At 57.6% G+C, this 13,939-nt stretch overlaps 5 protein-coding genes across 5 annotated transcripts; 4 read left to right on the top strand and 1 right to left on the bottom strand.

Moving 5' to 3' along the window:
• Positions 1 to 761: 761 nt before the first annotated feature.
• CRP1 (uncharacterized protein) lies at positions 762 to 3,660 on the top strand (the record flags this gene model as incomplete). The annotated part of the gene is made up of 3 exons (XM_083191838.1): positions 762 to 784; positions 1,010 to 1,145; positions 2,110 to 3,660. The coding sequence occupies 3 exons, from the start codon at positions 762 to 764 to the stop codon at positions 3,658 to 3,660; spliced, it is 1,710 nt and encodes a 569-aa protein (XP_083053052.1).
• A 1,065-nt stretch (positions 3,661 to 4,725) lies between these two features.
• ACO1O0_002367 (RING finger protein) lies at positions 4,726 to 6,576 on the top strand (the record flags this gene model as incomplete). Its single annotated transcript, XM_083191837.1, has 1 exon — positions 4,726 to 6,576. One exon carries the CDS (start codon positions 4,726 to 4,728, stop codon positions 6,574 to 6,576), a length of 1,851 nt encoding a protein of 616 aa, XP_083053051.1.
• Positions 6,577 to 7,226: 650 nt separating this feature from the next.
• ACO1O0_002366 (uncharacterized protein) lies at positions 7,227 to 9,039 on the top strand (the record flags this gene model as incomplete). The annotated part of the gene is made up of 3 exons (XM_083191836.1): positions 7,227 to 7,415; positions 7,476 to 7,500; positions 7,604 to 9,039. 3 exons carry the CDS (start codon positions 7,227 to 7,229, stop codon positions 9,037 to 9,039), a joined length of 1,650 nt encoding a protein of 549 aa, XP_083053050.1.
• Positions 9,040 to 9,646: 607 nt separating this feature from the next.
• Positions 9,647 to 11,779, top strand: MPP10 (rRNA-processing protein MPP10; the record flags this gene model as incomplete). The annotated part of the gene is made up of 1 exon (XM_083191835.1): positions 9,647 to 11,779. One exon carries the CDS (start codon positions 9,647 to 9,649, stop codon positions 11,777 to 11,779), a length of 2,133 nt encoding a protein of 710 aa, XP_083053049.1.
• A 284-nt stretch (positions 11,780 to 12,063) lies between these two features.
• Positions 12,064 to 13,657, bottom strand: ACO1O0_002364 (uncharacterized protein; the record flags this gene model as incomplete). Its single annotated transcript, XM_083191834.1, has 4 exons — positions 12,064 to 12,357; positions 12,415 to 12,763; positions 12,822 to 13,054; positions 13,115 to 13,657. 4 exons carry the CDS (start codon positions 13,655 to 13,657, stop codon positions 12,064 to 12,066), a joined length of 1,419 nt encoding a protein of 472 aa, XP_083053048.1.
• Between the last annotated feature and the right edge of the window lie 282 nt (positions 13,658 to 13,939).

Here is a 13,939-nt window from a genome sequence, read left to right as displayed (position 1 = left end):
ACGGGGTGGTGATTGAAGATTGCTTGTTCCGGGTGTGGCGTTGAGACGGTGTGAGGGCGCCAGACCCAGAGCGGGCGCTGCAGGTCTGGGCCCAGCTGTGATTGCCGTGCAGGTGGCTGGCTGTCAAAAGACACGCCCATCCATGGAGACACTGCTCCAACTTGGCATGGGAGAGAGTCCTGGACCGCTTTGGTGGAATAGAAGCCCCGAGTTGCTGCGAGAGACGGGAGCCACGGCACTGATGAGGGGCGCTGCCTCAGAGAATCAGAGCATCAGAGAATCCCGCCACCAAATCATGACCCTCACCCGTTGCTGCCCAGACTGCCCAGGGGACGATTTTTGCAGGTACGCTGGGCTCCAGCATAATCAAGAATCCCATGTTGTAGCGCCTGCAGCAGTGCAGGGTGCAGAGAGAGTGCAGAGGCATCAAATGCAGGCGATCAGAGACAGGCAAATCGCCGTCGTCGTATACGTATCCGTGCATATTTCAGACCTGGTCATCGGCGCGCATCGCCTCATCGTACAGGTCCATTCAAGGCCGAGAACAAGCTGGCTGCTGTGTTTTTAATTTTCACCTGCCCCGCCAGCTGTTGCTTGCTCATCAACAACCTCTCTGCCATCTGCCATCTACCATCCGCCACCCGACCACGAGCTCAGGTTCTCGACACTCCAGAGCTTCCCCCGTCTTACGTATCCCCCCCCCCCAAAAAAGAGAAATCTGCGCCGTCCTCCTATTGTCACAGTAATCCATAATCGCAGCCATGGGAAGCTACACGTTCAAGTGGTAAGTGCTGTTCTGGCGCTCGCTTCCCCCAACGCGCGACCGTAGGGCAGCTGTTGGGATGGGCGCTGTGGCGGCCTGATGGGAGCTCTGGGAGCTCCGCGGAGCCGCCAACGCCAACGCCGGGTATGGCATCGTTCACGGCAGGACGGGGGGCGACGGGCAGGCAAAACGAGCGCCCTCAGACTTCCCCGAGACATGGCGCTGACTCTCAATTGTTCGCCGTAGGGAGCAGCCCGCCGAGCAAGTGTACGTTACCGGCACCTTCGACAACTGGACCAAGAGCGTCAGGCTCGACAAGGAAGGCGATGTTTTCCAGAAGACGGTCGACCTCGCCGACACATCCAACAAGATCTACTACAAGGTGGGTGGGCTTTGAACATTGTGATACTTGCGCTGCCTCGCGCTGCCTCGCGCTGCCTTGTGCTGCGACGCCCGTTTTGACCGTCGGAGCCACGGGGTCGCATCGTCCTTTTTTTCTCTTTTGTTCACGGCGACGGAACCTTTCAGCGGGGAGCTAGCTGGCAGTCTTGCTTTTTTGCTCCCACGCTTCCACGCTCCCATGCCCACGCTCCCACGCTCCCACTGCTGCTGCCCCACCGTGGACCGCCGCTCGCAGCCAGCACCACATTTCATAAATTCATTGACTCAACCACAAACGCCATGCTAGCGCCAGCGTTGGCGGCATTCCCAATTCAATTGGCGTGGCGCGCCAGGCCCCTCCAAGAGGCACCGTCTCCTTCTGCGGGGGATCAGTGGGATCAGACAAGCAGCGCTGCAGCATGCGCGCGGATCTGCGCTCAGCTCCACGCTCGCGATTGCATCATGCGGCTACCTTCCAAGGATGACGGCCGCTATGCTCACTTTGGGCATGAGCAGGAACCATGCCAATCGCGATCGCTGAGGGCTCCTGGCCGTTGCGCCTAGGTTGTTTGCGTCGCTCCATGCCACCATCAACCGATTGACTGTTTTCGCGCCTTTGTTGGTCACCAAGCGGCCCACCAAAGCTCCTGGCCGCTGCCTATGACGCAATGCCATAATGTCGAGAGCAGGCGGCCATCTTTAGCATGCGTGACGGTCCGGAAGTGTGTCTGTCGGTCGGGGGTGGTGGGACTTTGTCGCGCAACGCCTTGGGACCTTGTTTGATCGGGGTCGCTCATTTCCGTCAAGGCTGTCTTAAAAGTCAAATAACGCCGCAATTGCCGCCACCCACCCACTCACCTTCCTCCCTTTACCAACCTGGAACCGAGCCATCCCATCCCTTCCCAACGGGACACATCATCGTTTTTTGCTCAATTGACCGTCACGGCTAACGTACGGTTCCACAGTTCGTTGTCGACAACAGTTGGACAACCAACGACTCTGCACCCCAGGAGCCCGACCACGACGGCAACGTCAACAACTACCTGACCCCCGACCAGATCGCTCCCCCCACTGCCGCCGCTGCCATCATCAATACTGTGACCCCCGAGTCCACGACTGCTACCATGGCCGGTAAGAAGCACAAGAAGGGCAAAAAGGGCGGTGCCGCCAAAGCCCCTGCTGCTGCTGCCGCCGCTGCTCCTGCCGCTGCCCCCGCTACTGCTCCCGCTGCTGAGGCCACTGATGTCCCCGCCACTACTCCTGCTGGTGAGGCCGCTGATGCCCCCGCCCCCGCCCCCGCTGGCGAGGCCACCCCGTCCGATATCCCCGGCGGTTTCCCGGACACGCCGGCAGAGGAGCTTAACAAGCCTGTCAGTGTGAGCCCACTCCCTGCCGCCGATGGCGCCGTCAACCCCGTCAAGCTCGAGCCCGGCGAGAGTGTTCCCGTAGCCACCGCCGAAGACATCAACAAGAATGTCAAGCTCGATAAGGAGTCGTACGAGCAGAGCGATTCGCTTCCGGGTGCTGCATCCCAGCCTGCCATCTCCACCGGGCCCGTCATCCCCGAGTCTGGCCTCCCCGTGACCGACAACACCATCAACTCCGTCGGCCCCGAGGCTACTACTGTTGGCCTGGCCGGCCAGGTGCCCAAGGAGCCCAAGGAGAGCCAGGAGAGCCAGGTCCCCGAGACCGTCAAGGAGAGCCAGAAGCAGGCTGGCGCCGATCCTGAGGCCAGCGCCGTCCCCGAGGAGGTCAAGGAGAAGGCCGAAGTCGAAGAGGAGCTCAAGCAGAAGGTGCCCAAGGCTGCGGTCACCTCTGATGGCACTACCACTGCTGATACCGGCAAGCCTTCCGGTGGAGTCGCGGCTATTGGAGGCGTTGCAGCTGGTGCCGCCGTCGCTGCCGCCGCCGCCGCCCTCGGAAAGGCCAATCCCGCCGTCAGCCAGGCTGCTACCACCGCCACCGGTGTCGCCAACAAGAACCTCCCCGACTCCGTCAAGGAGAAGCTCCCAGTCTCCACCCAAGAAGCCCTCGCCTCCCAGGCCAAGGAGGAGAAACGTGAGGAAGTCTCACCAGAGGTGCCCGCGGAGGTGAAAGAGTCCATTGCCGAGGCTGATAAGAGCCCTGAGGCGGCCGCCAACACCACCGCCGTCGAGGAGAAGAAGGAGGTCGAGAACGAGCTCCAGAAGGAGGTCAAGCCCACGCCTGCCGATGGCGAGACCGCGGGCAAGGAGGCTCAGCCCGAGCCGACGCCCCAACAGCCCGCGACAGACGCTGGCAAGGCTTCAGAGCCAGTGAAGCCGCAGGAGGAGCAGCAGGCTCCCGCTAATGGCACTGGGAGCAAGCCCGCCGAGACTCCCGCGAATGGCACCGGGAGCAAGCCCGCCGAGGCCCCCGCGAACGGCTCTGAGAGCAAGCCTACCGAGTCTCCCGCCGCCGCTGCCGAGAAGAAGAAGAAGAACCGCCTCAGCTCCATCCTGAGTAAGCTTAAGCACAAGTTCTCGGATAAGAACTAAAATCGGTTGTACGAGGGCGAGACGAGTCATATGGAGACGCTATCTACGTTGACGGATTTTTGGGTTGATTTCTGTTTTAGGTTGTTGGAAGTGACTTCTCGTGTCAATGATTCCCCCCGGTGCGCGACGCATGTACCATAGGACTTCAGAGAGACTCGGGAGTATGGGACATGCCTGGGCCAAACGTCGAATATTTAATTCAAATAGTAGCTGCTTGACGGTATTCAATTTGGACCTGGAGATGCTGCGCTATTAGTATCCCGAATTCATGTTGTAAGAGGCGTTTACTCGTATCTGACCACACAAGTGCGTGTTGAGGCCGTGGAAAGCAGTGGAGAGTATTGAACGAGCATTCATTGTACCTCCCACGACTATTCACTGGTAGGCTATTTCTCGTGAATTCAGTATGAGTACGGATACAGCTCATTATTTGTATGTCAGAGGCAAGAGTTTCCACGTAGTTTCTTCTTCCAGTCGAGACTTGGGTAGGTAAGGTAGCGAGGGAGCCACGTGACGGGCCGGAATCGATGAGTGGTGTCGGGTCAATTTATCTCCGTTCCATCATGGTGCTCGTCATGATGAGATTCTGCCCCTCCGACTGGTGACTCGACTCAGACTCCACCTCCGACGGGGTCCGTTCGTCCTCACCGGGCCCCTTTGAGACTTGATCAACATCGAACAATCCTTATAGTTACTTCATACACTATTCCCCCATCGATCGGGGGCATTCTGCAGCATTTATTGCTGCTTGAAATAGACTGTGAGCTCGGGGACGACAAGATACGAGCTGCAGATGGCACACCCATCAACGCATGCGCCCCTTCGAGACGAAAGACAACGCGATTAGACAGTTACCCCGGACGACTTGTACCCCTCATCGTACGTCGACCGCCGCCACCGCCCTCGTAACGCTGTGGTCCGATCATGAATCCATCGAATCCGAGCTTGGGCAAGCCGCTCGCCGTATCATCGAATCATTCCCCAGCCACCCAGGCGGGACCATCTACGTCGAGCTTGGAATCTTCCCGCCGCCCGGCTCAGTCTGGGTCTCCCAACTCTAATTCCATGCCAAGGAAGAGCCAAGGATCTCGGAAACAGCATAGAAACCAACGGAGACCTGGCGGGGGCGAGAGATCGAACAGTGGTGTGGACGAGTACGACGCCATGGCCGAGCTACGCGCCTTCAGAAACCCCAATAGCCGGAGGGGCCAAACCTCCATCACCCACCTTCTCAGCTACACCTCGCCCCGACCATACCAGGACCATAATGCCTATGCCAGGTCTTATCGCCGTAATCCCGCGTGGGGCCCTGGCTCGGGGTACCACGCGTCTGATAAGTCCCGATACGTGCACGCAAACTACCGATTCGTTGTGTCCCCCGAAGGATCATACTCGAAGCACGCATCCGATACCGACCTGCATCTAGACTGGAATGATGTGCTCCAGGTTGTCGCCTCGTCCATGTCACAGGTGACATCCTGTCCCATCTGCCTGTCCGAGCCGGTGGCGCCGCGAATGGCAAAGTGCGGACACATCTTCTGCCTCCCCTGCCTCATCCGCTTCATGAATTCGAGTTCGAGCGACGAGGCCTCAAAACCTGGAAAGGGTCCAAAGTGGAAGAGCTGCCCCATTTGCGAAGACACTATCTACCTCCATGAGGTTCGGCCGGTTCGGTTCTACGCCGGACAGGAGAGCCCGCTGCCTCGCGTTGGCGATGATGTAGTCCTACGGCTCATGGCCCGGAATGCGAACTCTACCTTGGCTATACCGCGAGAAGGCGGTGCTGAAGTTCTCAATTCTGGGCACGATATTCCTTGGCACTTTGCAGCGAACGTCCTCGACTACGCCCGCGTCATGAAAGGCACTGGCGATTACATGGCTGCGCAATACGACGAAGAGGTTGCGGCGCTCGAGAAACAAGAGAAGGAGGATGAGACGCTATTTGGACAAGACGGCGAATGGACACAAAAGGCCATCAAGGCCATCAACGTCGCAAAAGAGCGTATTGCCAGCTTCGTTGACATGGAGTCAGCGATGCTCATACCTGCAGACCACCCACCAAGGCAGTCGTCTAGTGCGGATTTCTACTTCTATAGTTCCCCGCCGCATCTGTACCTCTCGCCACTAGATATTCGGATTTTGAAGACCAAGTACGGCGCCTTCTCCTCGTTCCCCTCCACGCTTCTGCCGCGTGTGGAGCATATCTCGACAGGCCACGTGGTGGACGAGGCTATGCGCAAGCGGGCGAAATATCTCGGACACCTTCCCCGCGGGTGCGTCGTCAGCTTTCTCGAATGCGACTGGACGGATATTGTTCCCGCTGAGACGCTCGACTCTTTCAAGGTGGACATTGAGAGGCGACGCAAACGTAATAGAGACAAGGCGGTGCAGGAAGAAAGGGAGAGGGTACAAGCAGAGCGCCTCGAGGCGGCTGAACTGCGTCGGACGACGGGCTCGCGACGATTACCTGAGCCCTTCGAGGAAGAGAGGGTGCCTGCAATGGACATGTCAGAATTCCAGCCGCTCAACGGCCATCCTGATCCATCACCTCCCGATTCACGGCCTGGTTTTGACACATTGTCATCCATGTCTACTAGCCCTTCGGCCCAAAAGACAGTGTGGGGCACTCGAGTAGTGGCAGGGTCTCCCGAAATGGCGCCCTCAGATCCACACAACGCCTACGACGGTTGGCTAAAGGAGGAAGACTTCTTGGGACCCTCTGAGCTAGCCATGCAGATGGAAGCTCTGCAAGCTTATGACAATGCGGGCAGCCACCAAGAAGCCAATAATAGTGGGCAGGCAAGCAATGCAGAGTCAGGCGGGGGCCCTTCTAGTGGCAGCGGTGGCGGCGGCGGAAAGAAGAAGAAGAAACAGAAGATCACGCTGATGAGCACAGGTGGTAGAAGGGGACTGTAATGCTCCAGTATGCAACCGCATCGACACTTATTGCAGTTTCGGGGCGTTAACTAACCAAGAAGTACGGAGTTTTGGGGTTTGAGAATCGTTAGGAATCGACTATTTATTAGTTGGCACTTGGATGGTTCGTGGGTCTAGCTCTTACATATCCATTCCGAGATGAAATATTAGAGGCAATGCAGCCATATTTACAATGGACACAGCATTTTCTCTCACTAGCATGCCTAGATCAGACGGTTAAAACCTTGATGCTCCAAGTGGCCAATTCTATCCATGAAGTGCAGTGGGCTCACGCCGAAATCACACAGAAGCTTTGACTCGATTATTGTGCTTCACACAATAAAGTTGCCTGGCTTTCAATACCAAGGAAGGGATGGCAAAATAATCTATAAGAGCGTTCTCCATGTTTTTAACCCTGGGTGGTTATGAGTCGCGAGGAAGAGTGAAAAGAATGGAACTCGCAATGTCGGTACCCACCGAGTTCACCGACAGACGGATTTCTCACATCGAACTTCAACTCTTTCGTCTAGTGACGCACATTGGTGAACGCCGCCCAATAACATCCACGACACTCAGCAGCATGAAATCGCCTTGGGAGATTTGATATTATTTTGTTCCCGCATTCTTCACAAGGGAGGTAGACTTGCATCATGGATGGCCAAGATCGCTCGGCGGCCACCGACCCTGGGCCAAGGCCCAACGAGGAGACACCGCTCCTCGGAGAGGCCATTGAAAATGATGCCAATGCTCGAGATGCGCAGGAACACGGCCAGAGCCAAGATTATGAGCCCAAGGAACTCTCCAATCGCCGCCTAGCCGCAGTCTTTGGAAGCGTATGGGTATGTCAGCCACTCCTTAATCTTGATCATCCTCGGGAGCTCACGCATGAAACCTCTCAGATTGTAGCAGTTATGACCGCCCTAGGTGCGTTGAATCTGTTGTTGATGATGATTGCTCCCGTATCAGCTTCGCCAGTTGATTGTCGAGGCGTGCTGCCAGACACTAACCCTAAGCCCATTATTTGCAGATTCAACCATCGTAGCGACCCTCTCGGCAGCTATCTCCACCTCATTCTCCTCTTTCAACAACCTCTCGTGGCTCGGAACATCCTACCTCGTGGCTTCGGCCGCAACTCAACCCCTTGCTGGCCGACTGACCGATGTATACGGCCGCCGCGCCGGTCTTCTCGTTTCCGGCGCAGCTTTCGGGCTGGGGACCTTCCTGTGTGGAATCGCCCCCCGGGAATGGGTCTTCCTCGTCGGACGAGCCATTGCCGGTGCTGGAGGTGGCGCCACCATGGCCATCTGCACCTTTGTCGGAGCCGATCTGATCCCCCTGAGGAAGCGTGGGGTTGTCCAGGGCATCAATCACATCGTCATGGGCTGCGGCACCGGTCTGGGAGGCCTTATTGGAGGTCTTATGAACGACACACTGGGGTGGAAACCCGCATTTCTCATTCAGCTCCCGCTCGTTGTCGTTGGCTTTATATTCTGCGCCAGGGGGCGCGATATTCCGTCGCGAGATTCGCGCAGGCGTGGCCAGGGAAAGATTGACTATCAAGGGTCTGCACTTCTGGTGGCTGCCATTGTTCTTCTCCTTGTTGGCCTCAATTCCGGGGGTAACCAGGTGTCTTGGGGACATCCCCTGGTCTTGGGAACGGTTGGAGCCTCCGCTGTCTTATTTTCCCTGTTTGTCCTCGTCGAACTCAAAGTTGCCAGCGAACCTGTCGTTCCGTTGCGTTTGATGGCCTCGCGACGGACCATCTGGTCAGCGTGTCTCGTTTACTTCTTTTCACACGTGGCCATGTTCGGGATGATGTACTATGCCCCTATCTTTGTGCAGCTCCGTGGAGGCGGCGCTACTCGGGCAGGCCTGGTCTTCATCCCCCACAGCGTGGGTTCTGCGGTGGCAGCCTTGTCTTCGGGGCTACTCATCAAGGCGACGGGCACCTACGTCTACATATCTATCCCCGCGCAGAGCCTTTTGGTGGGGGCGACGGCACTGGCCGCCACATTCTCGTGGGATACCCCGAGCTGGGCCCCTTTTGCCTGCTTCGGCATGATGGGGCTCGCGATGGGGGGCATCCTCGTGACAACCCTGACGGCCCTCATCAGCTCCGTGGACCATCATGAGCACGCCGTGGTTACCTCAGGGGCGCTGGCGTTTCGAGCCATCGGGTCGACTGTGGGCGTGAGCGTGGCGTCGGTCATCTTCCAGAACGTACTGCGCCCGAAGCTCCTCGACGGGCTCGGGGACACAGCCGACGAGCTCATCGAGCGGATCACGCAGGACTTTGATGCCATCTGGGATCTCGATCCCGAGACACGCCGTGTCATTGAACGCGGCTACATGGAGTCGCTGCATGTTGTCTTCATTGCGATGCTAGCAATGGGGCTTGTCTCGCTCCTCTGCAGTCTTCTATACAAACAGAACAAGCTGCACAATACGTTGGCGAGGAAGTAACGCAAAGGGCATCTGGGTGTATGTTGCTAGAGGCTGGTGCAGGTTCAAATCGATGCTCAAGAAGACGGCCCATATACAACTAAAGCATACGGTATAGACCATAGAAAAGCGAATTCCATAATGAAAAGTAGATTTCAATACAATTATATCTATTCCTGACAACACAATGTCCTGACCAGGTGGTTCTTGTAGGGTAGCAGAGGTTGACAAAATACTGGCGGCGGTCATGTGTGGTAGTGGTAGTACTGGGTGTCTTTAGTAGAAGCCTCGGGTGGGATCTGATGGTAAAAATAAACGGCTATGCAAAACTGTTTGATCTTGTAACTTAAAAAAGATCTTTACAAGAGATGGGGCTTGAATATGCCATCGTTATATGTTTTCGTTTAGGAACAGCGTGGTTGTACTAATTCTGTCACCCACTTGCATGGAAGTCGGTGAGTGGGGCTGCCGACTTATCGTTCGCGCCCCACCAGATTTTTTTTTCTTGAGAAAAAGCAACAGGCGAAGTTCCCATCTCGAGATTGATCTAGCAGCTGCCCCTAGAATGGCTGCCGACACTTCGTCAACCCTGACTTCGACGTCGCACACACTCAGCGCCCTTCCCACGATGGCCTCTTCATCACTGAATGGAAATGCCAAGGCTGCGGCTCTTCTCGACAGCCTCCAGCCTACCAACCGCCACATCTTCCTCCAACCCAGCGCCGCCCTCCCGACCGAGTCGCTGAACCTCGTCAAGGATGTGCTCGAGGATTTCGCTGGACAGGTCGCCGACGAGCAGCAGGAGAAGCTCAAGGAGAGCAGGAAACGCAAGCGAGGGGGCGACAAGGGGGAGGTGCTCAAGATCAGGAAAGTCTACGTCGATGGCTTCGAGACGAACCAGGTCTGGCAGCAGGCAAAGCGCATCATCGCCGGTGTCCTGAATCACGCCGATGCGGCCCTGGACGAACTCCAGGACAGCAATGAGATTGTGTTGAACGGGCCGTCAGACGAGGAGTCCTTGTCTGAGGCGGAAGCCCTCGACGACGAATCGTCACTCGCTGGCGGTTCGGATGAAGAAGGCGATGAAGACTCGGAGGATATCGAGCTTGACGGAGACGACCTCATCGATGACGAGGCGCTTGAAGATGGCAGCGAAGGAGAAGAAGAATGGGATGATGCTGAAGAAGGCCCTGACGACGGGGACGATTTCGACGATGAGCCCCAGGAGGAATACGAAGAGGACCCACACGGGCTCAACGACGGCTTTTTCTCCCTCGACGAATTCAATCGCCAATCACAATACTTTGAGGAGCAGGACGCCAGGGGAGATCCCAACACCGACCACGCAGACGACGAGGATGATATTGACTGGGGGGCGGATCCCCTCGCGCCCACAAAAGGAGACGGCAAAGCATCAAGACGCAAACATGGCAATGACGAGCCGATACCCGATGAAGATGACGAGGATGATGAGGACGACGGCCCAACATTTGGAGACATGGCCCTCGACGCCCCAGAGGGCGACAGCGAGGACGAGGCTATGCAAGATGGCCTGGACGGCGCTCTGGAGGATGGCATGGACGATTTCAACGCCAACGACGTCTACTACAAGGACTTCTTCGCGCCGCCAAAGAGGAAGTTCAAGGGGGATAAGGGGGATAGGCCCAAGAAGAGTGTTCGCTTCCAGCCTGAAAAACCTGAGGACGCCGATGTCGAGAGGGCAATGGCGGATGTGCGCCGTGATCTCTTCGACGATGAGTCTGAGGCAGAGGACTCTGAGGATGCCCTGTCAGACGTGTCGGCAGGCGACCCCAGATCCCGGCGCTCAGCCCACGAGCGCCGGCAGGCCAAGCTGGCGGAGGAGATCCGCAAGCTCGAAGCCGCCTCGGTTGCTAAGCGCGAATGGACACTCTCCGGCGAAGCCGCTGCCGCGGACCGCCCGGTGAACTCTCTGCTGGAGAAGGATCTCGACTTTGAGCACCTGGGCAAGCCCGTGCCCGTCATCACTCCCGAGGTCAGCGAGAGCATCGAGGACCTTATCAAGCGACGCATCCTCGCCCAAGAGTTCGATGAGGTTATCCGCCGGCGCCCCGGCACCGAGAGCGTCCCCACCGGCACCCGCCGCGGTATGCTCGAGGAGGTCGAAGACACCAAGGGCAAGTCCCTGGCCGAGGTGTACGAGGAGGAGCACAACAAGCAGGCCAACCCCGACACGTACGTCAGCCAGTCAGACGAGAAGCTGCAGCGCGAGGAGCGCGAGATCGAGGCCATGTGGCGCGACGTCAGCGCCCGCCTCGACGCCCTCAGCAGCTGGCACTACCGCCCGCGCCCCGTCGAGCCGACCCTGTCCGTCGTCGCCGACGTGGCCACCGTCGCCATGGAGGATGCCCAGCCCGCCACGGCGCAGGGCGTCGCAGGCGAGAGCAGCCGGATGGCGCCCCAGGAGATCTACTCGGCGGACCGCAAGACGGCCGAGAAGGGCGAGGTGGTGTCGCGCAGCGGCCTGCCCCTCGCCAAACAGGAGATGTCGCGCGAGGACAAGCAGCGCCGGCGGAGACGCGAGAAGGAGCGTGTGCGCAAGGCTGGTGGCGTGGGTGCTGGCAAGGCTCTCAGCGCTCGGGCCAAGATGCAGAAGGAAACCATGGCGGACCTGAAGAAGGGCGGTGTCAAGGTCATCAACCGCAAGGGCGAGGTGACGGATATCGAGGGCAACAAGGTCAAGGCTGTCAAGACGGCGTCGAGTGGAAATTACAAGTTGTAGAGACCTTTGTTACTACGTTACGGACAAGACCAATTGTAAATAGGCGAAGTGGAAAAATATCATCACGATGGCGCGATTGTAGCATTGCGAGAGAGTTATTTTTTACAAGCAAATCATGTAACAGCAACAGTCATTCCTCCTGTCTGTCGAGTATAGCCCTTTTGTTATATCCCCAGTCCACGTCCCATCCTATCCTGGCCACCAACTCCATAACTCCAACCCACTTGGGCGAGATCAAGCGTCAGAAGTATGCCCATTGTTCTTACACGAATAGCCATCATCCCCTATGCCGCAGCATCAGTCCGCTCCTCGGTCTTGGCTCTCTTGGAGGATTCGTCCTCGGGGGTATCCTCCGCCTTGCGCTTGCCGTTGGACTCAGCGGGCGCGGCCTCATTCTTGGGCTTCTTCTTGCGCACAAGGCCTGTCAGATCTGTCGCTTTCTTGCTCGCCTCCTCGATACGGGCCTGAGCCTCTGCCGAGGACTCACCCATGGCAGCGCCTAGGATGCCACCGAGGGGATTGGCGTCTGCCCCCATGAGACCCTTTGTATCAATGGGGTCGCTACGGAGGTCGACGAGCTATATTGGGTTAGCCTGCGTCATCGCCAAGGGATCAATTGCCATGATAGAACTTACCCGCTGCTCCATGTCGGCAATTAGTTCCTTCATCTCCTCGATCGATTTGCGAGTAAGATCATTTTCTTCGGGCGAAGCCATGGTGGCGACCTCGACCTCCTTGTTTTGTAGCTTGAGCCTGAAGCTCTTGATGGCCAGCTCCATTTCCTTGACAGCCTCGTCGCGGAGACCTTGGTCCATCTCCTCACGCTTCGCTGTGGAGCCATCCTCGCTGGAGGTGGTGACCGAGGCGAATTCTAGCGCTAGGGACAGTTTGTAGTGCGCCTCGGCGATGATCTCCGACTCCTCGGGATAGAGCTCCATCTTATACTTGAGAGATGTGCGGCCATCGTCAATGGCATTGAGGTACCTAGGATGGTTAGCTCGCTGAAGCACCAGCAGTGGTAGGTCGATGAAATAGCACAAACCTTTCGTTCTCTAGGGATATTTCAGACAGGGCATCGTGTGTGTCTGCCAGGCGCTCCTTGACGTGCCTAACAGTTGGCGAGTCGCTTTCCGCTACTTCCTTGCCCTTCTCATTCTGATCTTGTTGGTTGAGCTGCTCGAGGAGCTTCTCGTAGCAGACGCGGGCAAGATCGAGGACCTCGAAAGCAGTGGCAAGATCGTCATCTTCCTCTTCCTGCTCTGCTTCGTCGTAGTCCTAAGAAAGCAGCGTCAGCATAATCCAATTCCCGGGTGGGTACGCTGAGCTGCTATTCACCTCGCCGTCGTCATCGTCCGAATCGTCGAAGTTCTCGTCACCGGTGAACTGGAACAAGGGCTTGTTGGCCGTGGCGTCCTTCTTATCCTCGCCCTGTGCCTTCTCTTCGCTCTCCTTGTCCTCCTTGGTCGCCTTTCCCTCATCTGCCTGGGCGGGCTTGGAGCCCTTCGACTGGCCGTTGGCCTTCGCACCCTTCTTATCGGTGGTCGGCGCGGACCCACCAAGGACGTCGCTCTTGCTCTGGCCGACCTTGAAGAGACTGCGACCGTAGTGGAAGAGAATCTCGGCGTTCTCGGGCGCGATCTCGCCGTTGATCTCGGCCTGGAGGATGCTGGCGCGCGAGAAGACCTCGGCGGCCTCCTCGTAGTTTCTGTGGGCGTAGAGCGCAGTCCCCTTGGCGCTCAGGTCGGCGAGGCTGACCTTCTTGGACTTGATGTCGTCGTCCTGGCTGGGGTCGATGGACACGGCATCTTCGGTTCTGGGGGTGTCTTCGGCCTGGGCGGCGCTGTCGACGGGGGGCGTCTGCTCACTGGGCTCTGCCATTGTGACGGCAGGATGGGGTGTGTATGTGTGCGGTTGCGCGGTGATGAGAAATGAAGAATTGTTGGGCAATGACAATTGGGTGGCTGATTTCGATGCGCTTAGCAAAATCAAACTGAGGATGTAGTGTGAAAGGAATGCGGGAGGGCCAACCTTGAACCTACCTATCCGTAGAGAGAAAGGCCAATGACGCCAGAACGCGCCTTGTGAGAGGAGCGCGTTGATTGGACAGTGAAGCGAGCTCGTGTATCCGGATCTGTATAGCTCCAAACCACTCCAAACCCC

This window comes from Amphichorda felina, assembly GCF_050947745.1.
Source record: "Amphichorda felina strain 45539 chromosome Unknown scaffold_2, whole genome shotgun sequence".
Taxonomy (NCBI): domain Eukaryota; kingdom Fungi; phylum Ascomycota; class Sordariomycetes; order Hypocreales; family Bionectriaceae; genus Amphichorda; species Amphichorda felina.
This window is presented reverse-complemented; position numbering and strand designations above follow the sequence as displayed.